The sequence below is a fragment of the Sus scrofa genome, chromosome 10, assembly GCF_000003025.6.
Source record: "Sus scrofa isolate TJ Tabasco breed Duroc chromosome 10, Sscrofa11.1, whole genome shotgun sequence".
In the NCBI taxonomy this organism is placed as follows: Eukaryota; Metazoa; Chordata; class Mammalia; order Artiodactyla; family Suidae; genus Sus; species Sus scrofa.
The window spans coordinates 10,244,091-10,271,835 of NC_010452.4; the positions used below are offsets into that span (position 1 = coordinate 10,244,091).

Below are 27,745 nucleotides of genomic sequence, written 5' to 3' on the forward strand. Positions count from 1 at the left end.
ACTCCCTTTATGTTCTTTATACAAGTCCCTCATCTGACACATGATTAGCAAATATTTTCTCCCATTCTCTGGGTTGTTTTTTTTACAACCCGTGATGTCCTCTGAAGTGCAAACATTTTCATTTCGATGAGGTTCACTGTCTATTTTTTCTTTTGTTGACTGTGTTTGGGTGTCACATAAGAAATCATTGCTTTTTTTTAAATTTATTTTTTATTGTTATTTCCCCCAACACACTTTTTTTTCCCCCAATGTAGAGCATGGGGACCCTGTTACAGATATATGTATACCTAATATTTTCTCCCATTGTTGTGCTGCATTGTAAGTATCTAGGCATAGTTTTCAGTGCTACACAGCAGGATCCCATTGTTAATCCGTTCCATGAGTACTAGTTTGCATCCATTGACTGCAAGCTTCTGATCCCTCCCACTCCCTCCCCCTCCCCCTGGGCAACCACAACAAGTCTATTCTCCAAGTCCGTGATAAAGAAATCATTGCTTAACACAAGATCACCAAGATTTAGTCCTATGTTTTCTTCTAAGAATTTTATAGTTTTGTCTCTTAAATTCAGATCAGTGGTGTATTTTGAGTTAATTTTTATGTAGAGTGTGACGCAGGGCAATGAGTTCATTCTTGCCGTGTGAATATCCAGTTATCCCACACCCTTTGTTGACTGACAACTATACTGTCTTTCTTATTTTATTTTTTATTCTTTCTTTCTTGAATTGACTTGGTACTGTAGTCAAAATCTATTGACCAGCATACTCTCAGTTCTATTCCATTGGCCTACATCTGTCTTTGAGCCAGTATCACAATGTCTTGATTTTGGTAGCTTTACAGTAAGATTTAAAACCCATCTTGCAGTGTGAGCCCTCTACATTTATTCTTCTTTTTCAAGGCTGTTTTGTCTATTCGGAAGAGTGTATGTGTTGTCCCTTTTATTCTACTAATAGGTTATATGATCTTGTGTGATTTTTATATGTTGAACCAACCCTGCATTTCTAGATTGCACTTGGCCCTAGCATATGACTCTATCTGTATGTTGCTGGATTATGTTTGCTAGTATTGTGTTGAGAATTTTTATGTCTTTATTTGTAAGGGATACTGTTGTGTACCTTTCACGTGATGTCTTTGATTTTGAGATCCAGGTAATACTGACCTCATAAAGTAAGTTGAGAAGTGTTACCTCCTCTTTTATTTTTTGGAAGGGTTTGGTGTTAATTTTTCTTTGAAGCTTTGATAGAATTCATCAATAAACCCATCTGAGACTTTATGACAAGTTTTTTTTGGTGGGAAGTTTTTTTTTTTACTACTAATTCAACTTTCCCATTTCTTCTTGAATCAGTCTTTGGAGGTGAGTCTTTCTAGGACTCTAGCCGTTTCATCTATGTTATTTAATCTGTTGGCATATGATCATTCATAATATTCTCTTGTAATTTTTATTTCTATAAAATCAGTGGTAATGGCACCTCTTTCATTCCTGATTTTAGTAATTTAAGACTTTTTTTGTTCTTGGTCAGTCTAGCTAAAGTTTTGGCAATTTTTAGCGATCTTTTCAAAGATACAGCATTTGGTCCATTGATTTTCTTTCTTTCTTTTTTTTTTTTTGGTATCTATTTCATTTATTTCTCCTCTAATCTTTATTACTTTCTTCCTTCTGCTAGCTCTGGATTTAGCGGCTCTTCTTATTTCTGATAATGAAAGTTTATTAATTTTAGATCTTTTTTTAAGAAATAGATATTTATAGCTATACATTTCCCTTTAAGAATCACTTTTGCTATATCTAATAAACTTTGGTATGCTGTTTTCATTTTCTTTCATCTTAAAATATTCTTTATTTTCCCTTGTGATTTTTAAAATCCACTGGTTATTTGGGAGTGTATTGTTTAATTATCACATGTTAGTGAATTTCTCAAATTTTTTTGTTACTGATTTCTAGCTCCATGTATTTAGAGAACATACTTCTTATGGCTTATGTCCTTTTAAATGTATTGAGACTTGTTTTATGGCCTAACAAGTCTATCTGGAGATTGTTCCATGCACACTTGAGAAGAATGTATATTCTTCTGTTGCTGGTTTTAGTGTTTTATAGATGTCTATTAGGTCTGTTTGATTTATAGTGTTTTTCAAGTCTTCAGTTTTCTCAACAATCTTCTGTCTAATTTTATCCATTGTTGAAAGTAGGGTATTGAAAGCCTCCAACTATTATTGTTGAATTGTTTATTTCTTCCTTCAATTCTACCAGTTTTTGCTACATGTGTTTTGTGGCTCTATTGTTAAGTGCATAGGTAGTTTTAATTAGGTCTTCTTGATAGACCGACCCTTTTTATGATTATAAGATGTCTTTCTTTAGCTCTAATAATAATTTTCACTTTGATGCCTATTTTGCCTGATATTAGTATAGCTAATCCACATAGTTTTGGTTCTGTTTTCATGATATGTATCTTTTTCAACCTTTAAACTTTCAGTGTGTTTGTGACTTTGAATCTCAAGCATGTCTTCTGCACACAGTATAGTTAAATCATGTTTTAAAAAACTATTCTCCGATTTCTGCCATTTTATTGGAATGTTTAATCCATTTCCATTTTATATAATCACTGATAAGGCAAGATTTACAACTCTGTTTTTTTTTTCGTTTTTTACACATTGCAAGTTATTTCAGTTCCTCTACAGCTCCATTACTGCGTTATTTTTTTAGACATTTTCTAGTGTGCCATTTTAATTCTATTGTCCATATATATATATATATATATATATATATATATATGTTATTTTCATATTTATAGTTGTTGTTTTCTTAGTGGTTGCCTTGGGGATTGCAATAGCATCTTAATTTATAACAACCTAGTAACCTAGTTCAGATCAATACCAACTTAATTTTTTCTTTTTTTTTGTCTTTTTGCTATTTCTTGGGCTGCTCCTGCGGCACATGGAGGTTCCCAGGCTAGGGGTCAAATCGGAGCTGTAGCCACCAGCCTACGCCAGAGCCACAGCAACGCGGGATCCGAGCCACGTCTGCGACCTACACTACAGCTCACGACAACGCTGGATCCTTAACCCACTGAGCAAGGCCAGGGATCGAACCCGCAACCTCATGGTTCCTAGTCAGATTCATTAACCACTGCGCCACGATGGGAAATCCCCCAACTTAATTTTCAATAGTATACCAAAACGTTGATCTTAAGTAGCTCTACTTTGTGGCATCATCGTCATATAAATTATATCTGCTGCATCATAGTCCTTGAAACATGGTTTTCTAAGTGTTGTTTTATGCAATTATCTTTTAAATCAGATTGGAGAAAAAAGTTGCAAATGAAAATTACACTTATATTGTCTTTTATACTTATTCATGTAATTGCCTTCACCAGTACTCTTTATTTTTTCATTGTGTATTGAGTTATTTTCTAGTGTCTTTTATTGTAGCCTGAAAGACTACGATTAGTCCTTTTTTTGTAGGGCAGCCTGCTAGCAATGTTTCTCTTACGTTTTAGTTATGTAGAAATATCGCAATTTCTACTTCATCTTAAAGGATATTTTTTGCCTGACAAGCATTCTTAGTAGACGACCTTTTGCTTTCCACCAGATGAGTGAATATTCCATCCTACTGGATTCTGGCTTCTGAATAAGATGAACCCGAAGATAAAATACACGAAGGCACATTATAATTGAAATGGTAAAAGTAAAGGATAAAGAGAGAAACCTAAAAGCAGCAAGAGAAAATGGAGTTACAGGGAGTTCCCATCATGGCTCAGTGGTTAACAAATCTGACTAGCATCCATGAGGATGCAGGTTCAATCTCTGGCCTCGCTCAGTGGGTTGAGGATCCAGTGTTGCCTTGATCTGTGGTGTAGGTTGCAGATGTGGCTCGGATCCTGTGTTGCTGTGGCTGTGGTGTAGGCCATCAGCTATAGCTCCGATTCAACCCCTAGCCTGGGAACCTCCATATGCCGCAGGTACAGCCCTAAAAAGCAAAAAAAAAAGGAGGTCCCGTAGGGTTATAGCATATTCTTCAGCAGAAAACTTAGAAGAGAGAGGTGTGACATATTCAAAGTGCTTAAAGGAAAACAACTTCCAACCAGTAATTCTCTGCTCAGCAAGGTTATCTTTTAAAATTTTTAAATTTTCATTTTTTAATCTTTTGTCTTTTTAGGGATGCAGCCTCGGCATATGGAGGTTCCCAGGCTAGGGGTCTCATCGGAGCTGTTGCTGCTGGCCTACACCACAGCCACACCAATGCCAGATCCAAGCCGTGTCTGAGACTTATACCACAGCTGGATCCTTAACCCACTGAGTGAGGCCTAGGGATCGAACCTGCAACCTCATGGTTCCCAGTTGGATTTGCTTCCCTTGTGCCATGACGGGAACTCCTCAGCAAGGTTATTATTCTGAATTCAAGGGGAGACTGAGAGTATCCCAGATAAGCAAGAGCTAAAGGAGTTCACCAACACGAAATTGACTCTACAAGACGTAGCAAAGGGCATTTTTAAGATGTAAATAAATGGCACTAATGAATAGTAAGAAAACATAAAACATTAAAATTTCACAGCATAAGGTAAATGTAAAATAAACATGATGGATCAGTTTCTGTAGCCAAATGGACTTGCTACATGTGGAACATTCCATCCAAAAAAGGCAGAATACGTTCTTTCCATATATACTTTATGATTATATATCTAATATATATATATACACGCAATAGAATACTACTCAGCGAGGAGTTCCCGTTGTGGCGCAGTGGTTAATGAATCGACTAGGAACCATGAGGTTGCGGGTTCGGTCCCTGCCCTTGCTCAGTGGGTTAAGGATCCGGCGTTGCTGTGAGCTGTGGTGCAGGCCGCAGATTCAGCTTGGATCTGGCATTGCTGTTGCTGTGGTGTAGGCTGGTGGCTACAGCTCCGATTAGACCCCTAGCCTGGGAACCTCCATATGCCGCAAGAGCGGCCTAAGAAATGGCAAAAAGACAAAAAAAAAAAAAAAAAAAAAAAAAGAGAATACTACTCAGCCTTAAAAAGAATAAATCCTGCTGTTTATGACTACATGGATAGATATTGAGGTTATTATGCTAAGTGAAATAAGTTAGATGGAGAAAGATGAATTCCATATAATTTCACTTAAGTGTGGAATCTAAAAAACCCCCATGAAACCAATGAACAAATACAATGAAACAAAAACAAACTCCTGGATGTAAAGAACAGATGAGTGGTTACCAGAGGGAAAGAGGTTGGGGTGGGTAAAACAGGTCAGCTCTATGGTGGTGGATGTTAACTAGACTTGTGGTGGTGATCGCTCTGCAGTGTACATAAAACTTATGTACTTTTTTAAAAAGAAAAAATATTAGAAAAAATTGCTCTGTTCTGCAAGTGGAGGTTTCCAGCAAACTCCAGAGAATGGAGGTTTCCAGCGAAGTCAAAGTGACATTTCTCTGGGGATGGGACTTTAGGGGAAATCCAGATTATTCAGCTTAGTCTAAGGGCTGCTAGGCTGCTGGCTTTCGTCGTGCTGATTGTCGTTCCTGGTTTTCAGAGCTGGGGAGAGGGGGGCTCAGAATGCTCAGCTAAAGCGCTGCAAAGAGCCCACTCGTTAGCAAGATTTCACCATGTTTCTCAAAGAAATATTTCTTACATTGTTGCAGGGTTTGGGTGAATGTCTAGAGTTCTGAACAAATTTTATTTTGGCTGGTTTTGCCAGTATCCTTGTTGGTTTTAGAAAGGAGTGAATTTCCGGAGACCCTAACACCATTAGTTTGCCCTTTTTTGGTTTTCTACGGGTTTTGTCCAGTTGCCCGTCCTAGCTTTGTTCCAGTGCATATTGATCATGTGCCTTCTACTGTTCCATCCACATCATCGTGCTGATGTTAGGCAGGACCAGCCCGGGAAGAGCCGAAGGCATATTCCTCCACGAAACTGTCTTTGTCTGTGGCAACTGCTGTGTGTCAGGGTTGAACAAGTCCATCACCTATAGCATCACGTCATTAATCCACGTTTCACCAGCTTGTCCTGAAGTACGTTACAGCTACTGTTGAATGTTTTGCTTCTATCAAAATGCGTTTTTTTTTTTTTTCAGCATTATTCCTCTGGCGTTGTATCCCCTTATCCTGCTCTACTTTTCTCCCCAGCATTATCACTGTTAACTGAGAATAGATTTATTCTCTTTTTGCCTGCCTCACCCCCAGAATGCATGCGTCTTTAAAGCAAGGACTTATCTCTTTTGGTCTACGAGCTTTCGTGGAAGAATTTCTGGTATGTGATACGTGGCTTAATAAATATTTGTAAATGAATGAATTATTCTACCAACTTCATGACTTTTTAAGAAAAGAGGGATTAGTTTGACGTGTCTACTTCTTTTTAAAAAATCCATATTGCCTCAGGGGACTCCTACAAGCTTTTCAAAATCAGACAAATTATCGACGTGACGTTCCAGCCCAGAACTCCAGAGAACACAATAATCTACCCGTCTGAAGTCTAAAAATCCTTTACAATTTGGCCTAATTTTTGCCTCAAGGTTTCAGCACCGCTCCTATGCCTCACAGAATCCTAAAGATAGTGTTACCAATTAATCTAAGATCATATTTGAGTGCTTTCCAGCACTTTGGGATATAACGAATCTGAGCTCAAGAAAGGAACTCATTCAAAGTAATTGCTTTTTTGAGTGCCTTCAAGGAAAAGGAGATAACAGAAGCGTGTATTATATTGGAACTCCAAATTTACATTAACTAGTAAAGACTGGAATAAAATAAGAGTTGGGAAATTTTGATTTCCCTCTGTTATCAGCTGATAGCTTATGGTTTTCACTGAAGCCTGGTGCTTTTTCAACTTTCTTTTTATTGTTATTATTGTTATTATTGCTATTTTCGGTTTTTTAGTGCTGAACCCGTGACATGTGGAAGTTCCCAGGCTAGCTACAGCTGCCGGCCTCCACCAAAGGCACAGCGACTTGGGATCCGAACCGCATCTGCAACCTACACCACAGCTCAGGGCAATGCCAGATAGTTAGCCCACTGAGTGAGGCCAGGGATTGAACCAGCATCCTCTTGGATACCAGTAGGGTTCGTTGCCACTGAGCCACGATAGGAGCGCCTCATCCTTCTTTTTAGACATAGATGTACAAGTCCTATTTTTTAAAAACCAGTCATAGATGTCTGGGCTCTAGCCTTTCTGCAACTACACTTAGAGGTCCCTACTACTCTTTTGGACTTGATCTTGGTAATTCAAGCTTTGGTACATGATTTTTTTTTTTTGGTCTTTTTAGGGTCACACTTGTGGCATAAGGAGGTTCCCCGGCTAGGGGTCAAATTGGAGCTGTAGCTGCCAGCCTACACCACAGCCACAGCAACATGGGACCTGAGCCGCGTCTGTGACCTACACCACAGCTCATGGCAACGCCAGATCCTTAACCCACTGAGCGAGGCCAGGGACCGAACCCGCATTCTCATGGATGCCATTCGGGTTCGTTAACCACTGAGCCACGATGGGACCTCCCTGGTACATGATTTTTTAAAAACAGAATCCTGCTGAAGAAGGTCCCTCTCGCTCCCACCCCAGGCCGGCCCCGGGGATGCCTCCCCACTCACGCTGGGGCTCTGTACGCACCGTTGTTAGGTGTGGAGTTCGCTTTGAGAATCTGACTTGCATCCCTCCCTTTTGAGACACAGTCCCCCCTTTTACGGACTCTGTTCCTGGGAGTGAAGTTACATTGTTTCCCATGACAGTTCTAGAAACACCTGCATTTTTCTGGAGTTATGAATATCTACATTAACAAAGTGCTGAGACATTCCTGCTGCAAAGAAACAAACAGCCCTAATAGTGATGCTCATACTGAGAGCACTAAAAAGAATTTCTTAAAATAATTCAATAAACATAGGAATGATACTATACTCCAATTTACTAAACAATTATCCTAAACATTTCAAAGCAACGTGGAATGAGTTGTGACCACCAAATCCTGCTTGTCAAAGGATTGGCCATAGAAGTTCCCATTGTGGCTCAGCCACTAGCCCTCATGGACTAGGATCCATGAGGATGCAGGTTCGATTCCTGGTCTTACTCAGGGGGTTAAGGATCCTGGGTTGCTGTGGCTGTGGTGTAGCCCGGCGGCTGCCGCTCTGATGACCCCTAGCCTGGGAATTTCCACATGCTGCAAGTGCAGCTCTAAAAAAAAAAAAAAAAAAAAAAAGGATTGGCTGTAGATTTTTAGTTTGGGTAAATTAAAAATCACTGTCCCCTGCTCCCTTTTTATATTTTTGACACGTTCGGCTCAGCCTTGAAGGGGTTAACTGAGAGTAGCTGAACTAAAACTGAACAGAATAAAGCCTCAGCTCTCAGGGAAGCTAGGTCCACAAGCAGACACAGCAGGCTAGTGCCAAATGCAGAAGCCATAACCTCAGACTACACGTGGCAGTCCAGGAAATCAGACGTCCCTGGAGCGGTCTGACAGAGTGGGGGCTTGTACCCCAAGTGTAGGGAGCATAGCGATGGCTACAGGGAGGATGCGGACACTTTGCTATCTGGGTCTGTGCAGAAAAGCCCCCAGCGCTCATGGAGGTTAAGGGCAGAGGGGAAGCCACACACTGGGGAAAAGGGACCATGACAACAAGTCTGACTGCCTTTTCAATATACAAAATTCACAGCTGCCAAGAAGAAAAGCATTCCAATGTCATCGGAGAGACAAAACTACTGATCAAGAAAAGACAGCCTGGATAAAGAAAACAGGGAGTTCCATAGTGGCGCAGTGGAAATGATTCTGACTAGTATCCATGAGGACAAAGGTTCGGTCCCTGGCTTTGCTCAGTGGGTTAAGGATCTGGTGTTGCCATGAGCTGTGGTGTATGTCACAGATGCAGCTCAGATCTGGTGTGGCTGTGGCTATGGTGTAGGCTGGCAGCTGTAGCTTCAATTTGACTCCTAGCCTGGGAACCTCCATATGCTACAGATTGGGCAAAACAAAAAACAAAAACAGAAAACAACTGAAAATTGTGTCAAAATATCAGTTCCGTGAAAGATCAAACACAGAAGTAAAAAAGTGGCCTTGAGAACCACCTTAGCCTAATAAGAGATGTTTTGGTTTAAACCAAAACATTTTGTGGCACTTTGTCCTGCAGCATAGAAAATGAATACACTCCAGGTTCTAGACTTCAAAGCTATGGATAAACTGTTTTGATAACCGCATCTATCTTTTCCTTTAAGCCTACCGAGTATGTCTCATCTTGTTGGAACACGTGGAGGAAGAGCGCCCCTAAGAAGTAGAGTGTGTAAGCAAACAGGGGCACAGATGGGATGGCCTCGGAAAAGGGACACGTGAGGAAGCGGTGAGCATGGCCTCAGCATCGGGGTAGATTTTCACAAACGAGGTATTGAGGGTCTCGCGGCCAAAAGGTATCACGAGGAGGGATTGTCCTGACCAGATGATCCCCAAGGCACACGTGAGCTGGGTTTGCGTCGTGGGGGGAATGGTGTGTGCAGATTTGGGAGGACAGAACTGTTTCAGTGGGATGAGAGCATGGGCACGACACTAGCCACGTTCTGGTTATTGGTCAGGCAACAGTTATTGAACGTTGACCATGTGCTGGTGCATTTTATGGGCGAAGCAGTGGTGAGGCTGCAGAGAGAGACTTGCTCCCGTGAGTTTACAGCTGAGTCGGGATAGATGGGCAATGTATATGTGTAGGAACCAAATAACACAGTTCCACTTGTGTATGAATGCTTGCGGGGTTGTTTGTTTTTTGCTTTTTATGGCCTCACCTTGGCATGTGGAAGTTCCTAGGCTAGGAGTCGAATTGGATCTGCAGCTGCCGGCCTACACCACAGCCACAGCAACACAGGATTCCAGCAACGCCAGCTCCTTAACCCACTGAGCGAGGCCTCATGGGTACTTGCACCCTCACGGATACTAGTCGGGTTGGTAACCTGCTGAGTCACAACGGGACCCCCCAGGCATGAAGCAAGCAGACTCTGACCTGGGGAGGTTGGGGAAAGGTTTGGAATATTTTCATAGAAATTTCAGAAGAAGCTTCTCCATGGTTTTCATGATTAAACTCTGCAGGTTACGGGGAAGAGAGGGAAGCGCACAGGGAGGGAGAGGGTAGCGGAAACTTTTTCACCTCCTGCTGATGGAGGGGACGGTCCACGGCCAGGCCTGCCCTGAGCCTCGAGCTCCTGCTGTCCAGGACGCTGGCTTCTGGGCTCCTGCAGGGAAGTCTGTTAAAGTCCACGCACAGGCTTCTTGGGCTCCTGCTCCTTGAGCATCTCAGATGCTACCCTTCCAGTGGAATTCTCCAGCACATGTGGCTGCTGGGGAGAGAAGGGTGGCTCAGGGACAGGGAGGTGGATGCTGCATTTGATGCTGAGAGGTGGTGTCCGAGGCGGAGGGCATGCGAGCTGGATGTGGGGCTTTGCCGGCAACCGAAATAGCCTCCCGTCTTGAGTTGCAGCGGAGAAAGGTGACCGGATGTTAAGACCGAGGGCGAGTGTGGAGGGAGCTGGTGTGGACGAAGGCCTTCCTAGGCCTCTTTCCAAACCATACCTAGTCGGTCTACTGTTGGAAATATTCGGGGCGATTCATTTTGAGCAATGCACAGACACCTGAATATAAACTGGGAGATGTCTTTTCACTTGCAAATTGGATGCTGTCTTAAGCCCTCGCTGAATTCTGCTGTGAGCAGCCTGACACCAAAGACCTGAGTCAAGAAAGCGTGTGTCCTGGGGGCAGAGAAAGAGGGTTCAGGCTAGAGCGGAGGGTCCTGGGGAGTCTGGGAGTCCTCCTGACCACGGGGCCTTGAGGAAAACAGGGGGTGCTGGAAGAGCTACTATATGTCACCAATTAGAGCTGCGAAAATTAAAGTCTGGGAACAGCCCCTGGTGCAAGAGAGTAGGAGAATCGGGCGCCTCACGGGAAGTCAGGAAATGAAGAGGAGATATCCAATTGTGTCCATTCGATCCGCAGAAGGTAAAAGAACCAGTGGTGCCCAGTGGGGCTGAGGGGAAGAAGGGTGTCCTTGTCACTGACAGTGGAAACGTGAATAGTTACAGCCGTTCTGACAGCATCTACTCTGGATCTCCATCTATCGCTGTTGTCTAATCTATGTCTCCCTAAAAGTCTCCCTACACGTGCACGTGGATATAGTCGTATTTAACCAGTTATATTACTAATTATATTAATCATTGATTGAAATGCAATTATATATTTATATCCCTTTTAACCCGGCGACCTTATTTTTTGGAATCCTTTTCCTTTTGGGTCATGCCTGTGGCATGTGGAAGTTCCCGCGCCAGGGACTGAACCCACGCCACAGCTGTAACCGGAGCCACAGCCGTGACAATGCTGAATCCTTAACCCACTGAGTCATGAGGGAAGTTCTGGAATCTTTTTCTTGTTTTAAATTTTTAAATTTTCTGGCCACCCCACAGTATATGGAGTTCCCAGGCCAGAGATCAGATCTGAGGGTAGTTGTGACTTACAAGAAAATTAGAGGGGATTTTCTCTTTCTTTCTGTCTTTTTTTTTTTTTTTTTTTTTTTTTTTTTTTTTTTTTGCTTTTTAGAGCCATGACTGTGGCATGTGGAAGTTCCCGGGCTAGGGGTTGAATCACAGCTACAGCTGCTGGCCTACACCACAGCCACAGCCCCATGGGATCTGAACCGCGTCTGCAATCTAATCACAGCTCACAGCCACACCAGATCCTTAACCCACTGAGAGAGGTCAGGGATTGAACCCGCATCTTTATGGATCCTAGCTGAGTCGGTTCCGGCTGTGCCACAACAGGAACTCCTGAAGGATTTTTTATTTAAATGTATCCTTGTGAGTTAGAAGACGGTGGCATGAGTAAGACTTAGATGTGAGGCGAGAAAGCGAGTTCAAGATGACCATCAGATTTGGGCTTTAAAACACCCCAAACCCCAAAGCCCACAAGGCAATGGTGCCTTTATCAAGAACCCTGAAGGCGAAGTAGTTTGTGGAGGCAGGTGATGAGCCGGGTCTGGGATGTATTCGGCGTGAGTGTAAATGAGATGAGCCGGTAGAGAATTCGAGTAGTTTGCTCCACTTATACAGAGACATCAAGGCATCCTTCGCTTGAGCACAAGGCCCAACCAGCTTTTTCTCAGAGTTTGGTCCTGAATTAAACGGACAATCATCACGCATCCCTTCTCCAGTGCATGTGAAGGAGGAGCCCCCCGTGGGTGTCACCGGTGTGGGCTGGCCTCACTTCTTTTTTTCTTTTGTCTTTTTGCTATTTCTTGGGCCGCTCCTGAGGCATATGGAGGTTCCCAGGCTAGGGGTCGAATCGGAGCCGTAGCCACGGCCTACGCTGGAGCCACAGCCACGCAGGATCCGAGCCGCGTCTGTGACCTACACCAAGCTCATGCGAGCTACACCAAGCTCACAGCAACGCCGGATCCTTAACCTGCTGAACAAGGCCAGGAATTGAACCTGCAACTCATGGTTCCTAGTCAGATTCGTTAACCACTGAGCCACGACGGGAACTCCGGGCTGGCTTCACTTCTGTGTTTATTTGCTGCTCGTGTGGTTTCCCGTTTAGTGATATGAGTGATCATTTGAAATGTTAGTCTTCTTGAAATACAGCCGCTTTCTTTTGAGGATGTTGAAAAACACAATAAACAAACCACCTCGGGAGGCCCACCAAGGGGCGGAAGGGAAGAATTAAGGGCAGTCGGTTTTCTTCTCCATCACCAAGGAGCATCCTCATGTATTCGGAGGGATGGGATTTCTCCTTCTCCTGGTAAAGGGCTATTAAGACTCACAACCAACGGGAAAATAAGAAAACCCCTGGAGATTAGATGCAACCTAATTATGTTTCATTTCCTATGAAGTGAGAGTATTGAAGTACCATGAGGTACCAAACCTTGCCTTCCGCCACAGTTTCAGGGCCATCCCGAATCTCCAGATGACTTCCGTTCTGAACCTACCAGCTTATTTCTGGGAGCCTGATGGCAAATGGACACGACAGGCAGACCTGGGTTCAGAAGTATACCCTCAAACACAACTGATCACTTTGAAGAATCCGGAACATTGTCTCATCGTGTCCCAAGGAAGGAAACAGCCACAGAGACAGCCAAGAGAAAATAAACTGTAAAGCTGCAGGGTAAAGGACCACCAAGGGCCCATCTCCGAATTTTGTGATGGAAGGTGGTTTCCTCCACGTTCTAATGGAGCAGATGCTCTAACAGGGACTGTTTAAATGAAGTCCCTGACTATCCGGTCAGTTGTGCCTCCCAAACACCCTGAACTCCCCACTTATACCCATCACTCCCGCTTGACGTTACCCATCCTCTGTCCCGGGAACAAAGTTTCTGTAAACAGGCTGTGATTGTGGACTCCTGTTATCAGGAGGATCTGAGTTCCCCAGAGGTCTCCGTGACCCTAGGCTGGCCTTTCTCCTTCTTTGCCCTTCAGATTCTCTGTTAAGTCCCCCTGGTATTATAGTCATTTTTTAACAGCTAAGATTCAGGCAACGGTGTTTTCTTGCAGTGCAGTGGGTTAAGGATTTGGCGTTGTCACTGAAGGGTTCAGTCTCTGGCCCAGGAATTTCCAGATGCCAAGAGCAAAAAAAAAAAAAAAAAGACTCAGACAAAAGAACCACTGAAATTACTATAATACAATTGTATTGGTATGTAACTATAAGCTTCAGACATGAAAGGTTATTCTTTCTGTGTCATTCAGTAGGGCATGGACATCCTAGAAACTATTTGTACTGGTGGGGGGAATAAATGGCAGGGTGCCAGGGCTTGGAGTACCCCTCTTTGCTGCCCTCTCATCATCTTGGGGCCTTGAGGCCAGAGGACAGACCCTAGAAAGAGGCCATCCTTGGGTCTCCTTCCTCAGTGCCCTGCAAGGGGTCCCCACCCAGTGCTCTCCCCTGCTTCCTGTGTCCTTGGCTGCATCTCGTGCCCAGAATCTCTGTCTTCGCTCCGTCCAAATGGCTCCTGGGCCTCAGGTATTTGCACAATGAAAAGGGTTAGGTACATGAATTCACAGGAAGATGCCTCATCTTCAAAGCAGGGATCTCCAGGAGCAGAATTTCAGCTATAGCTTGAGCAGAAGGGAAGAGAAAAATCTCAGACTGAGGATATTCCTGCTACCTCTAATCACACATGAATGATGTGGTCACCGATCGGCCCTGGGTTAGCAGTGTTCTTGTGACAATCTCTGGGTTAGACACAATTCTCTGCTCCAGCCCCTCGCCAGAAACCGACGCACATTCCTATTGAGGGTTTTTCCTCTGAATAAACTGTTTCCTCCATAGAAGGAACTGGCTGAGTGGCAGAACTCTGGGTGGTGAATCAGAAAACGTCACCTCTGCCCCCTGCAACACCGTTTCCTAATCACGGAACCTCAGACCAGCCACTTAACCTCTCTGAGAATCGACTTCCTAAACACACATTGGGATGACAATACCTCCTCTTCTTCCTTACAATAGATTGTTTTAAAGAATAAGTAAGATAATAAATGGGAACCGGCCTTGAGATCTGTAAGGTATGAGCCCTGAAGGGTGACAGCTCCCCTCTTGTGGCTGGTAATCTTAAACACATAAGACAAGATCTTTCCATGTTGTGGGCAATACGGAAGGAAACCGCTGCTGGTCCAAACCAATTTTAGAAACCTGTGTTTCTGCAAAAGGAAGAGTCAGCTTTCATCACGACAAAATGTTGCCGGCCCAGGACGGGCACTGCCAGATGACGATGCAGAAATGGCCCAGCAGGTGTCAGTAGAGAACCAACTTTTGGTACTAAGTGGGCTTATCAAGGGTGCAGATGCTGGGCCCTGGCAAAGCTGAAACAGGGCTGGCAGGAGTCTGCCCTTAAATCCAGAGCCGTCCCAATTCGGAGTTCCCATTGTGGCTCAGTGGTAACGAGCCAGACTAGGATCCATGAAGATGCGGATTCCAGCTCTGGCCTCCCTCAGTGGGTTAAGGAACTGCCGTTGCCATGAGCTGTGGTGTAGGTCGCAGACGTGGCCTGGATATGGCGCTGCTGTGGCTGATCCCTAGCCTGGGAAGCTCTGTGTGCTGCACGCAAGGCCCTAAAAAAGCAAAATCAAACAAACAAAACAACAACAACAACAACAAAAACCAACAGAGGGGTCCCAATTCTGGTGGGGTGCAGGTGGACAGACTGGGGCCACCGAGAGGGGACAATCCTTTAGCTCCATCTACCAAGGCCCTCTCATTGGATCGAGGATCCTCTCCCTTCCGAGGGTCCCTTCCCATTCCTGCCTCTAAATCTGGGTTCGAGTCCCGCTCCTGTCTTTCGAACCTTTGCTCTAACTTGGGAAACTTGTCTCAAAGGAAAGGAAGGTTTTATTTGGTTAAATAAATATGGTTTGGGGAGTGACTTTCCTCTCCTTCTCAACAGCAGCGTTGTTTTGAATTTATGATTTTCAGCTACACCTGCTTCTCCTACCTTAACATTCAACTCACTTACCAGAAGTAAAAGCCCAGCTATTTAGAGCCAATAACTCAGGCAGCAAATCCAGCTTCTACAAGGCGAATGACTAGTATGAATAGCGGGAGTGAGAACTGTTTCCAGCTACCAAGCAGAAGCCTGGTGTATGAAGCCCTAATTCTCTCCCATGTTAAAGATGGCATATTTTACTCTTACGGGGACGTGATTTCACTGCAAATATATGTGAGTCTGTGTTACAGTGCGCCATGTGGAAATGGGCTCTATTATTAAGTTTTATGAGGTCTTTCTTAAGGCTGGGTGTGGAGAAGTGAGTTGGAGAGATCAAAATGTAGATTTTGGCAACAGGAGCAAACCCCAAAGTGCCTGCCCTGTCTCCCCAGTCTCTAAGATCCTCAGTGATTGTGTGTGTGTGTGTGTGTGTGTGTGTGTGTGTGTGTGTGATGTGTGCCAGAGAAGGTGGGGGAGGAAAGAAGGAGAGACAGAGAGAAGGGGGGAGGGGGAGAAAGGGAAAGTGGGCAGGTCTGGGAGGTGTGCAGGCTGGTCACGGGGAAAGAAACAGGGAAGAATGCTGTGAGAAGCAAGTGCAAATGAGATCAGACTCAAGAGGTGGCCTGCGGCTCTGAAGCCAGACGAGCTGGCAAGGGGTCAGGGGCAGGGCTATGGCCACATGAAGAGATGGCCACCTGTGAGTCTGTCACACCTGGGAAAGTGAAAAAGTAAAGGGAGTAAAGTCAAGTGGCCATGGACCCTGTGGTCCCATCACACCGCTATTCCCCTTTCCTACCCCCATAAACTCTAACAATCCTGAAAAAAACTCAGGAGCTGTAGTTGCTTTGGGAATAACTAAGATCCCCAGGAAAAGGGAGTTGTGGCCTACTTAGAATAATCTGAGGCGTGTGTGTGTGTGTGTGTGTGTGTGTGTGTGTGTGTGTGTGTGTTCTCTCGAGTCCTAAACGCTAGAATCCACTAGGAAGAGAAGGTTCCCACCTCCCACTAAATGTGAGCTCTGGGCCCAGCAGGCTGTAAGTCTACAGCTGGCAGCATGGCAGGCAGAACATACTCAGGCTCCTGCATTGCTGCAAACCTCTCGTATCCGGATAACTGTGTTTCCTTCTTCTGATGGTGAATATTTAATTATTTTCATCCCTTGCTTTGCTTGAAAAAAATATTTAAAATGAAGGGTGTCCCTCTGTGTGTGTGTGTGTGTGTTTGTGTGTGTGTGTGTGTGTGTAGGGGCGCAGGGTCCCAAGGTCACAATGCAATTATGTTGCACATTATTTTGTTCAGAGTCCACAAGAAAAAACAAAAGCAGAGAGTACATCTGGACAGCTTAAGCCCTTGAACGTTTATGTAACAAGCCATGCTCAACACTCCCTCTCCTTGAGCTTTTATGCTGGGTTGGTGTGTAGCTGTGTCCCCAGGATTTGGACGAGAATTTAAAGTGGTGATTTAGGTACAGACGACCAAAGGGTAACAGGACCCATCTCTTTCCCTCCGAAGTCAATGCCTAAATCTCTGGTTTAGATTGGAAGGGGAGGTGGTCTGCCTTAAAGACAGCCATGGGATGATCTGGAACCCCTACAATTGCATCTCCCCCCAACCCCCGCCCCGCCCTGCCCTCCAGGCCCCACAGAAAAGCAGCTCTTTAACCTTCCCGGAGAAAACACTACTCCGGTCCTCTCTCGTCAATTGCAATTTGCCGGTGCAGCTCTGCAACCTCAGACGAATTCATCTTTTCGTCTGAGCTTCCTCCAAGGATAGCACAGCCACATTTGAGCTCAAGTTAATTCGGCTTAGTCAGGCCCTCTTCCCTGCTGTTGGAGCCTGGACTCTGCGGCTACCCGCCCCCGGGCTGGGCTACCCGGCGGCCCCGGAGCCCTCGCCTCAGCCCCCAGGGCCTCCCCGCCCCGTCTCAATTGCTCTGGACCAGTTCATTTTGCCACAGTCCGGAGCCGCTCGGAAAGCAAAGATTAAAGGGGAAAGTCGCAGCTGTATATTTATATTTTCATTGCTAGAAGGGAATTGATTTCCGCGCATTTATTTTGGTCGTTGTAATACACAAGGGCGGATTTGCGTCACCCGAGCAACTTGTCGGTGGAGATAAAGTTGCACAAATATTGAAAGGGGAAGTGCTAGGAGTCATTATAGAGTTTTTCTCCGGAAGAAATAAGGATTTCTGCAGTATCCTAAAATACTAAGGCCACTTCTATTTTGAGACCAATCTCGCAGGCACATCCGCTCATTTAGTCCGAGTTTGAGCCCATCAAAAACAGGAGATGACCTGAACTCCAGCGAGTCCAGGGTTTCCTGCTGCTTTCTTGGTTCGGAGGAGTGGGGGTGTAAGGGGGAGGGGATTCTGAAGACTCAAAAGACGGCCAGGAGCCCGCAGAGCCCAGGCCTGGGCCGGGGTGCAGTGTGGAGAGGAGGCAGGAGGTCCTTCCCCAAATTTCCTTTTTCGCGTTTCCCTCCGGGAGCTCCGAGTGGGTCCGGGCGGGGCTGATGCCGGTGCAACGAAGCCAAGGGTCTGGGAAAGCCGAGGGACGCGCGGGACAAGTTGCCATTTAAATTGAACCTTGGGCCTAGCGGGAAAAGAGGAGCACGAGGCGGGCGAGGGGGCGGAAACGCGCCCTTGGGGCCTAGTTTTCTCCCCTCCCGCCCCGTGCTCAGGCCTTGAAATGCTGCAGATGCGGTGGTGGGCCCAGCTGGAAACCCAGAGGGCTCGCCTTCCAGCCCGATCTGCACCCTGTGCCCACCCACAGGATCGCGTCTCATTTTGGGGCCGGCTGCCTGGGGCGAGGCCTAAATGCGGCCCGTTTGGTACAGTGAATTCATGCTTAGGCCAAGGTTTGATGTTTGCAACGGAATTGGAAGTGACACCAGAAAAAGGAGGAAGAGAGGGCTTAAGGCCACCAGATCTACGCTGGCTGGCGCTAGCGACTTTCCCCCAGGGCTGCCAAGTTCTGCAGAGGCAGCGCCCTCGGACCCAAGGCTCGCTGGAATCCACAGCCTTTGCATCTATTGCCGGCGCTGGAGCTTTTGAGGGCGGGTCCAACGACTCAGAAGGCCTTATACATCCTTGTTGGCCTCATTGCCCCTGGGCGCCTCTCCCACCCCAGGTGCTAGTGCAGCAGCAGATCCATCATTTCTTTCCACCTCTGCTGACACCTCTGTCCCGGCTGCCGAGAGCTGGGCAAGAAACCCCTTTAGTAAAAGAGGTAGAGAGAGAGACAGAGGCTGGGTGGGGTGGGTGTTGGGTGGAGGGTGTGCTTGTTTTCAGTGCTGGCTGGTCAGAAGTGATTGATTCGTGATTGATACTTTCCGGGAGAAAGTCAAAAGCTTAAGATGACAGCATCTGCAACCCGAGGCTAGAAACCACTAGAAATGAACTAGCCCAAATTCTGGACTCGAGAGAGGCACAGTAAAGTCATTTGCCTTTCTGGGTTTCTCTTTGGTAAGACCTGTTAACTGAAATGAACTTTTAAAAAATGCCACAGAGGTGCGGAAGTTCTGTTAGAAGATGCTTATTAGGACAATCGAAAACAAAAGCTTTCGTGGTTTCATTATTGTTATTATTTTATTTTCTTCCTGAAAATGTGCAAGAAAAGCTCATCTGGGTGGCCTGTGGTTTGTTTGGGAGAGGGGTGGGGAAACCCGTTAGGACTATAATTTAAAAGAGAACGAATTCTTAAAATAGAGATGTTGATGCTGCAGAAAACCCCCCACTACACGCGCTCTGCGCTCTGAAGACCCCAAGTACGAGTGGAAGACCTCGGCCACCACTGCAGCTTCTCCTGCGACCAGGCCCTGTGGGGAAACAGCCACGGGATTGGGAGCAGTATTTAACCCCAAGGAAATCTGCTCTCGTGGGCACTTGCAAAACTACAGACCCCACGTGATCGGGGATGTGGCAGAGGAGGAGGTAGGGTGACATTTCCTACAAGGTACTGCAGAGGAGCGGACCGCGCGTGCCGCTCTCCCTGTTTCGGACGGCGGCCTGTTTTGTTGTCTCTTAGGCTGGGGGAAGGTTTGGCCGCGTCCGAGGGAGACGTTCGTAGACATCCATCTTATTTTGTTTGAAAAGTTACTCATTCAAATTGTCAGTGCGTGACAGCTCGGAATAAAGCTAATTTGTGGCCGCCCCTCCTCTCTTCCCAGAGGATCTCCGAGGCAGAGGAGCGGACGCGGGGCTGACTTGGGTGGGGCTGACCCAGTGCCGCAGCAATCCCGCGCGAGAGCTCAGGGCAGGGCAGCGTAGGGGCGGGAACTCATAAAAGATGGAGCCTTGTAGGGGACAATGACTCTCGGGATAAAGGCCGAGTGGAGAAAATCAGGCCCCACTTAAGTAAAGAGTTGGGAAACCTAGGGCGCCCCCAGAGTCCCAGGAGGCGGGCCTTGCACCCGCGTTAATTTAGGGGAGCACCAGCTTCCCTAGGCGAGCGCTCCAGGAGCGCTGTGACCAACTCTCCACACCTGGCGCCGGTTCGGAGCTGCCGTAGCTGAAGGTTAGAACACCCTGGAACCTCGGTCGGTCCCGGATCGTACTCTTCGGAGAAGGACGCCCGACTGGGCTCAACCCACGCGGCAGCAGCAAACAGTTTGGCGTGGCTGGGGCGTGGCCGAGGGGGCGGGCCACGCCCCCTTACCCAGTTCCCCTCCACTCCCCGCTCCCATTGGTCACCAGCATGGCCAATGAACGCCCTGATCGAGGTCCTACCCTGGGTCTGACTCGAAAGCTCCTGCCAAAACTTTGGGAGTTTTTAGAGAGGAGTTTTTTTTTTTCTTTTTTTTCCCCTCTTATTACTTTTTTTTTTTAAACTAACGGATTATTATTGTTGTTGTTTTAAATTTATTTCTCAAGCCTTAGCTGTTTGGCTGTTTCTTTCGGTGCCCGGCCCCGTCTCCCTGGCTTCCCTGGCTTCCCTGGCTTCCCTGGCGTGTGCGGAGCCGCGCACCCGCCCGCCCAGCCGCCCGAGCGCCCCTCGCTCGCCTCCAGCCCGCGGGGAGCGCGGGCGCCGAGCCGCCTTTAAAGTGAGGCCAGGGCCCGAGGCTGTGACCGGCTGGGATCCGGGCCTCGCCTCCTCCGTCGGTGGCGCTAGGGCTCCCTGGCTTCGCTTCAGTTCGGACCGAGAAGTGTAAGTGGATCGACCCCGGCTGGGCTGCCGCCCCCTCCTGGACTTAGCGCGCCCCTCTCCGCGAACCCACTCACCCACTCGGCCCCGGCAGGCCGCAGCGGCCGCTGGCCTCACCCCGCCAGGATGTTCGCCGCGGGGCTGGCTCCCTTCTACGCGCCCAACTTCAGCCTCTGGTCGGCCGCCTACTGCTCCTCCGCCGGCCCGGGCGGTTGCTCCTTCCCCCTGGACCCCGCTGCCGTCAAGAAACCCTCCTTCTGCATCGCGGACATCCTCCACGCCGGCGTTGGGGAGCCGGGGGCGGCCCCGGAGGGTCTGGCTGGGGCCTCGGCCGCCGCCCTCACCGCGCACTTGGGATCGGCTCACCCGCACGCCTCGTTCCAGGCAGCCGCCAGATCCCCGCTTCGACCCACCCCGGTGGTGGCGCCCTCCGAAGTCCCGGCTGGCTTCCCGCAGCGGCTGTCTCCACTCTCAGCCGCCTACCACCACCATCACCCACAGCAACAACAGCAGCAACAACAACCGCAGCAGCAACAGCCTCCGCCTCCTCCTCGGGCTGGCGCCTTGCAGCCCCCGGCCTCCGGGCCCCGGGTGGTCCCGAACCCCCACCATAGCGGCTCCGCCCCGGCCCCCTCCAGCAAGGACCTCAAATTTGGAATTGACCGCATTTTGTCGGCAGAATTTGACCCCAAAGTCAAGGAAGGCAACACACTGAGAGGTAGGTCTTGGGCGAGAGGCTGTAGGCCTCTGACCAGGGCACTGACGCACTCCCGGATCCCTGAGCCATTTGGGTTGCCTTCGAGTGTTTTTTACAACTAAGGGCAAATCGGTAAAACGAAGGAGAAGGAATGAATTGTACGGCGACTCTAAAATGTTAGGTTTAAAACTCACCTGCTGTACATAAATTTTTTTAAAAAAAGAATTGGGATGCTTTAAAAACACACATCACAGATCAAAATGGTTGGTGTAAATATTTGCCAAAATGCCTCTCATCTGCCTATCTTTTAAAACACCTATCTAGAGAGAGAACTGTATTATCTGACAGGGAACGCGTTCCCTCTCCTGATCTGCCTTCGAGTGAAATTCCACCCAAGGAAAACGGGTGACCGGTACTGACTCTAAACTCCCAGTTGGAGTGAGCAGAGGGCCGGCTCCTTGGGGGGATGGTTGAGATTTGTGGGATTCTTGGAGAGCGCCTGAACCTGAGCTCATTTTGGCCTCCTAGCAGTACTTGTGGATGTGGCCCTGTGGGACACACAGAGAAACTGTCCCCAGAGAGAGAGTTGGGGTCTCTTAGGACTTTACCAGAGTTAACCAAATCCAGGGGAGGGGGAGGGGAGGCACACATGCCCAGGAGTGTGAGCGTGGCCTTGCCCGATGGGTAACCGCTCTGCTTTTCCCTCATCCCCAGATCTGACATCACTGCTAACTGGGCGGCCCGCTGGGGTGCACCTGGGCCTACAGCCCTCCACAGGCCAGTTCTTCGCATCTCTGGATCCCATTAACGAGGCTTCTGCCATCCTGAGTCCCTTAAGCTCGAACCCAAGAAATTCAGTTCAGCATCAGTTTCAAGACACATTTCCAGGTACGGGAAACCCTCCCGATCCGTGAAAAATGGGCAGATTGACTGACAGAACACGGAGGACTGGAGTCTCAAGTGGCCACCGCGGCCTAGCAATCCCGGAGATGGGGCGAGAGGCCACTGCGGTCTGGAGGGAAAGATTTCTCAGGGGGCCAGCTCACCCCAGTCGGCTTGGGGGGTGGGTCCTGGAGAGCCTAGAAAGCATGCGTGGGCAGGTAGGGAGGGGGGGCTTGCCCTAGCCTTTTGCCCTGTAAGGTCGTTTTAAAAATGCTGCCGGTGGGGTTGCTTGTTCACACTTTGGAATGACCTCAAACACTTTTGCCCGAAGAGTTCCCTCTGTGCGCCTGGCACGGATTTGGGTACACACACACACACACACACACACACACAGAGACACAGCAGAGAATCTCAAGAGGGGCATTTTTCGACCTGAGGGACATTTTCACCTACTCTTTGAATGCTTGATAGCTACCCATGGGTCCTTGTTTCTCCTTTGGAATTAATCAAGGAAATGCCCGGCTTCTTCGACGCCCACCCCGGTTAGGCCTGCCGCCTGCGTCTTTAGAGCTGTACGTTTCCTCCTTAGAGAGGCCATTCCCCGTCTGCGGGAAGGGCTTTCAGAGCCCACTGTTAAGACAAAACAGTTTTAACCATCGCCGGGAGCAGGCCATGACTAGGGCACTAATCCACTCCCCTTGCTTTTGCCTGGTGGCAGGTCCCTATGCCGTGCTCACGAAGGACACCATGCCGCAGACCTACAAGAGGAAGCGCTCGTGGTCCAGGGCGGTCTTCTCCAACCTGCAGAGGAAAGGCCTGGAGAAAAGATTTGAGATTCAGAAGTACGTGACCAAGCCAGACCGAAAGCAGCTGGCGGCCATGCTCGGTCTCACCGACGCACAGGTAAGGCCCTGGGGTGGGGGGCTCAGCGCCAAGGCCTGTCTGCCCTCCGACTCTGCTTTCCTGCTTTCACGGTGGAAACCCGGGGTCTTGAATTTCATGAGACTTCTCCACTTAAGATGGGAGAGAGAGGAAGGGGGTGGGGGAGGAGAACCAAAAGAACAGCCCATCCCCAAAGATGGATGTCAACAAGCAGCCGCGTGTTTATTTTGGCCAACAATCCAAAGCAAATAGGCCGCAGTAGATAATAATTATATACTCATTCGAGTGCAGTTCACTGTAGGAGGCAGTTTATTTCGGAGGAGATAATATTTTTTATTTTTATTTTATCTTATTTATCTTATTTATTTTATCTTATTTTTATTTGGGCCAACAATCCAAAGCAAATAGGCCACAGGAGATAATAATTGTATACTCGATTTGAGTGCATTTTGCTGTAGGAGGCAGTTTATTTCGGAGGAGATAAAAATCCAAAGTCAAGAGGGTTTTTTTTTTTTTTTTTTTTTTTAATGCCTCCTCCCTCCCTCCTCCTCTTTCTGCTGCTGCTGGATTGTGAAATCCCCAGTTGTGAGGAAGTGAAAACATCATTTCAAACGGAATTACTTAGCCCCAGTAGGGCGAGAAGTCCAGTTGGAGCGGCCACAGTCAGTCCTCTTTTCTAACGGCACCGTGGGGGGAGGTTGTGAGGAAGAGGAAAAAAAAAAGAGATTTTCTTAGAATGCCTGAGAGCAAGCATTCCACCAGGTTCTGACTGCTTGAGGTTTTTCTTTTTTTTTTTTCCCTAAGACATATCTTCAAATAGCAAATCTATTGTGCTTGAATTCATTTTTTTTTTCTTTTCTCAAATTCAAGACCTGGATTTTTTTTTTTTTTTTTAAGAGAAGAGTCACCATTTTCCCGCACCTCACAGCCGAGGCCCTTGCTCCTCCCTGGGTGCTGAATATTCTGATCAGGCCAGAAGCCAAAGGCAGGCACTTTTTCACCACTCCCGAAAGCAACCCCCTTCTGGTCTCCATTACACAACTCCCCTCCCCAGCATACACACTGGAAGAGCCCAGCCGTTTTCCACCAGCTGTGGATGTTATTTTTAAAAGGGAAGCTGGAACTTGTATGAACCATTGGGTCCCCCAGGGGATTATATATTTATATAGATTCTCTGCCCCATCCCTACCCCCTTCCTCCACTTTGCACAGGTTTAATTCCAGTGTTTTCTGAGTTCGAGGGAGGTATTAGTTTATCCCAGGGCAGAGTCAGGGTCCTTTTCAGCTTCTGAGTACACACATGCCAAGGAAATGCCCTTTTATAGAAGGCCCACTGGTGCCCCTGCCACAGGGGGATTAACTCTTTGAACCCTCTTCTCCTTTGTTTTCCCAAGGGTTCCTCCTTAAAAAGAATTGTTTTTTGGTAGGGACTTGCCTGAGGTCAGGGCAGCGCAGGAGGGGAACAGCCTAGCAGGAGCTCTTGATAGTGGTTCCCCAGACCCTTCACGTCGTGGGCAACATCTTGGGTATTTGTGCATCTTTCGGGCCAGGAGTCCATAATTTAAATCGGATTCGTAGGGGAGTGCTGGCTCAACTGGGGTTAAGAAGCATCGATTTAGAGTCTTGATCTTCCCAAGGTTGAGGGCCTTCCCAGCAAGCGCCTTAGACTAGCCAGGGAGGGCCGCCTTTTGAGAAACAGTCCTAGAGGATTCCCAGGCAGGACCCCGGGGGTGCCCTCCTTGCTTCCCTGGCTGGCTCTCTGTCCCTGGGCCTAGCGCATACCTGGCCCATGGTGAAGGTGCAGGGATGCTCGGGCTTTCCCCCCTTGGGGAGTGGCTTCCAGATGCACGTGCGTCGGGCTGGAGCGTGGCTGCATCTCACCTCCGTGTCCCTTCTTTTCTCCCGGGCGCTCGCAGGTGAAGGTGTGGTTCCAAAACCGGCGGATGAAGTGGCGGCACTCCAAGGAGGCCCAGGCCCAGAAGGACAAAGACAAGGAGGCCGGCGAGAAGCCCTCAGGCGGAGCTGTGGCCGCAGACGGCGAGCCCGAGGAGCGGAGCCCCAGCCGTTCAGAGGCCGAGGCTGAGAGCGAGAGCAGCGACTCCGAGTCTCTGGACATGACCCCCAGCGACACGGAGCGGACTGAAGGGGCCGATCGGTCCTTGCACCCAACGACGGTCATCAAGGCCTCCGCGGCGGGCGCCCTCCTGGCCGCCAGCAGCGGCGGCAGTGGGGGAAGCGGCGGCGGCGGCGGTGGCGGCGGCGGCGGCGGTGGTTTTAGCTTCGGCGGCCTCAGTAGCAGCAGCACCGGCGCCGGGAGCAGCGGCGGCAGCGGCGCCTCGGAGCTGCTCCCCGCGCCCCAGCCCGCCCTCGGCAGCGCCCCCAAAAGCCCCGAGTCCACCCAGGCGCCGCTGGGTGGCCTCTAGACTGGACAAGGTTGGAGGGGACGCGAGGCCCCGGCGCAGGCTCGCAGCCTTGCAGTGTGGGATGGATTTTGTGCCTGCTTTCCGGTGGCAGCAGGGCCAGGGCCGGAGACGCGAGGGCAGAGCCCTAATGGAGGGCACGCATCGCTGTCCCAGGCCTGCAGCCCACCCCTCACGGAGCCGAGGGGAGTCGAGCGCGCCCAGCACCGGGCTCCCAGCTCCATCCGCACACCTCGGCCTGGATACAAGCAGCTCCCACTGTGAAGTGTTGGACTGAGCAGTCCTCCCCTCGCTAGGGGTCGTGGCACAAAGATGCGCGGCACTTAGGATGCAACAAACTTGTAAATAAAATGTTTACTACGGTTTGTAAAGCCCGCTTGGCTTGCTGGGGCAATGCGGTCCTTAAGGTCTGGCATCTCCTACCTGAACCTTAGGCTCGGGGCCCTGCAGGTCGCAGCAGCTGTTTGTGGGGGACTAGAGCTGTTGGGGGACGTACTGCAACCTTAGAGCCACCTTGCTGCAGAGACGGGCTCCCGGATTTGAGGTTCCACCAGCACAGAGGTCTCCTAGCCCCTGGCCTCGTGCAAACCGCAAGTGATCCGCCACGCCTTTGGCCCCTGAACGTATGTGGCCTAAGAGCAGAACTGAACACAGAATCAGGCCTGTGGGACAGATGGCGTCCCTGCTAGGAGTCAGGACACGATTGTGTGTGCACCAGCTTTCTGCAGTCAAGTGTAAACAGAGTTGAGCAGGAAAGACTGGCCTGTGAAAGGGTCAGTCTAGCGATGCCGGTGCCTCCAAGGTGGCTGCTGCTCGGTGCCGGGCTTGGAGCCAAGAGAGGCAATTCCAGCGCACACCCCCCTGTACTTGGGGGTGGAGTAGGGGGATGTGACCGGTCTCTAGTGTCTGCAGCAAAGGACAGACACACCGTGGCTGTTAGGGCTGGAAGGGTGAATGAGATGGCTTTAAAGCTGCCAACGCATTTGCAGGGCCGAATGGTGATTTGTTCAAGGTCACCTCCCCTTGACCAATGTTGACGAGGAACCCAAATCAGAACTCGGACCTCGTGGCTCACGTTTAGCCAGTGAAGGGCCTACAAAACTGCACACCATCTGTCCCCACCCCATCTATTTTGGCGTCATGCTGCTACTGATGGGCCATTTGACACTTTTTTTTTTTTTTGTCATTTATGTTGAAAACTTGAAGAGTCAATCCTAACTCCACGACAACCATGCCCCTTTCCCTGGAAGCTACAAAATGTTTGGAGTTGATAAAAAGTTATTTCAGGAGATTTTAGACTAGATCAACATTGTGACAAACCTGCTCATTCGGGTCTATTTGGCACTGAGCTGGGGCAAGGGCACAGGCCTCCTAGAGCCCCACCATCCATGCTGGGGAGTCCAGTTGCCACAGAGAGCCCCATGGGGAGGCAGAGTGGTTCCTGCAGAGATGCTGAAGCCAAGGAGCCTAGGACCTGCCCCACGACCCTGGCTGGAGTGAGACGCTTCTGAGTGATTCCCAGGTCTGGCTGCTTCCTCATTTTGACCCATTTGTTTGAGCACAAAAACCTCTGTTCTGGCCTTCTGAGCTCAGGGGCAGAGTAGAGGCCCCAGATTTAGCCTTCTTTGGCCTGGTTCAGCTGGCCACCTGGCAAAGTCCCAGAGCGCAACCCAGGGATACGAGGCTGACCACTCCCTGCCCCAGCCAACCACTCAACCTTCAAATAGAGCTGCAGCCCTGGAGGAAAGTGCCCGGTGGGACGGGGCAGCGGGAGCAGGAACCGCTGGGGCCAGGCTGGCTCAGGAAAGGCAGGAGGAAGGTAGCGCACCCCAGGAGGGCCCTCGAGTTAAATGGGAGGTCGGCCAGCTGTTCTCTCTGAATGCGCCAGGAGTTGTGGGCTGCCTCGGTCTTCCTACTTGCTGAGTCCCGGCCCTGAGCTAGGCTGTTTCCTCCACCGCACAGGCTCTGCTGCCTGAGCTGGAGGAGCTCTCAGTACTCTTATTTTGCCTTCACTACTGAGATTCATTTCCAACCACTCCAGAAATATTGAAATCCCCAAACCAGGATATTCCAGGAACCATGTATTTTGAGGCCCTTAAATTCAGTTCTGGCGTTCCGGAGAGTCCAGGGCAGCAGAGATGCCTACAAGTGGAGCCCGGCTGGGAAGGCGAGCCGAGGAGAGGCTCTGCTTACTGCACACCGCAGCTACTCGACCTCAGAGGCCCACGAGGTGCTTTAGGCTCCCAACCTCCCGCAACAATTCTCCGCCTGGGTCCTGGGCTTTCGAATCTGAAGGAAAGCATCTCCCAGGGACTGTACCGCTT

At 48.8% G+C, this 27,745-nt stretch overlaps 2 protein-coding genes across 4 annotated transcripts in view; both read left to right on the top strand.

Annotated features, from left to right (window-relative positions):
• Positions 1 to 20,377, top strand: part of MARC1 (mitochondrial amidoxime reducing component 1) — a 73,709-nt gene extending 53,332 nt beyond the window's left edge. The window contains exons 7-9 of one of the 3 annotated variants that reach the window (XR_002336192.1): positions 6,170 to 6,236; positions 9,180 to 9,301; positions 20,271 to 20,377. Coding sequence is in view for 2 of the 3 variants with exons in the window: in XM_021064337.1 (XP_020919996.1) it covers positions 6,170 to 6,236; positions 8,624 to 8,734 (178 nt within the window). In the remaining variant the exon portion in view is untranslated. Of the gene's footprint in view, positions 1 to 6,169; positions 6,237 to 8,623; positions 8,762 to 9,179; positions 9,302 to 20,270 lie in introns of those variants that run through there. The other 2 variants (XM_021064337.1, XM_021064341.1) reach the window with 2 other exon arrangements.
• Positions 19,351 to 25,792, top strand: HLX (H2.0 like homeobox). Its single transcript, XM_021064336.1, has 4 exons — positions 19,351 to 21,259; positions 21,953 to 22,126; positions 22,839 to 23,023; positions 24,918 to 25,792. The coding sequence occupies exons 1-4, from the start codon at positions 20,668 to 20,670 to the stop codon at positions 25,422 to 25,424; spliced, it is 1,458 nt and encodes a 485-aa protein (XP_020919995.1). The 5' UTR covers positions 19,351 to 20,667; the 3' UTR covers positions 25,425 to 25,792.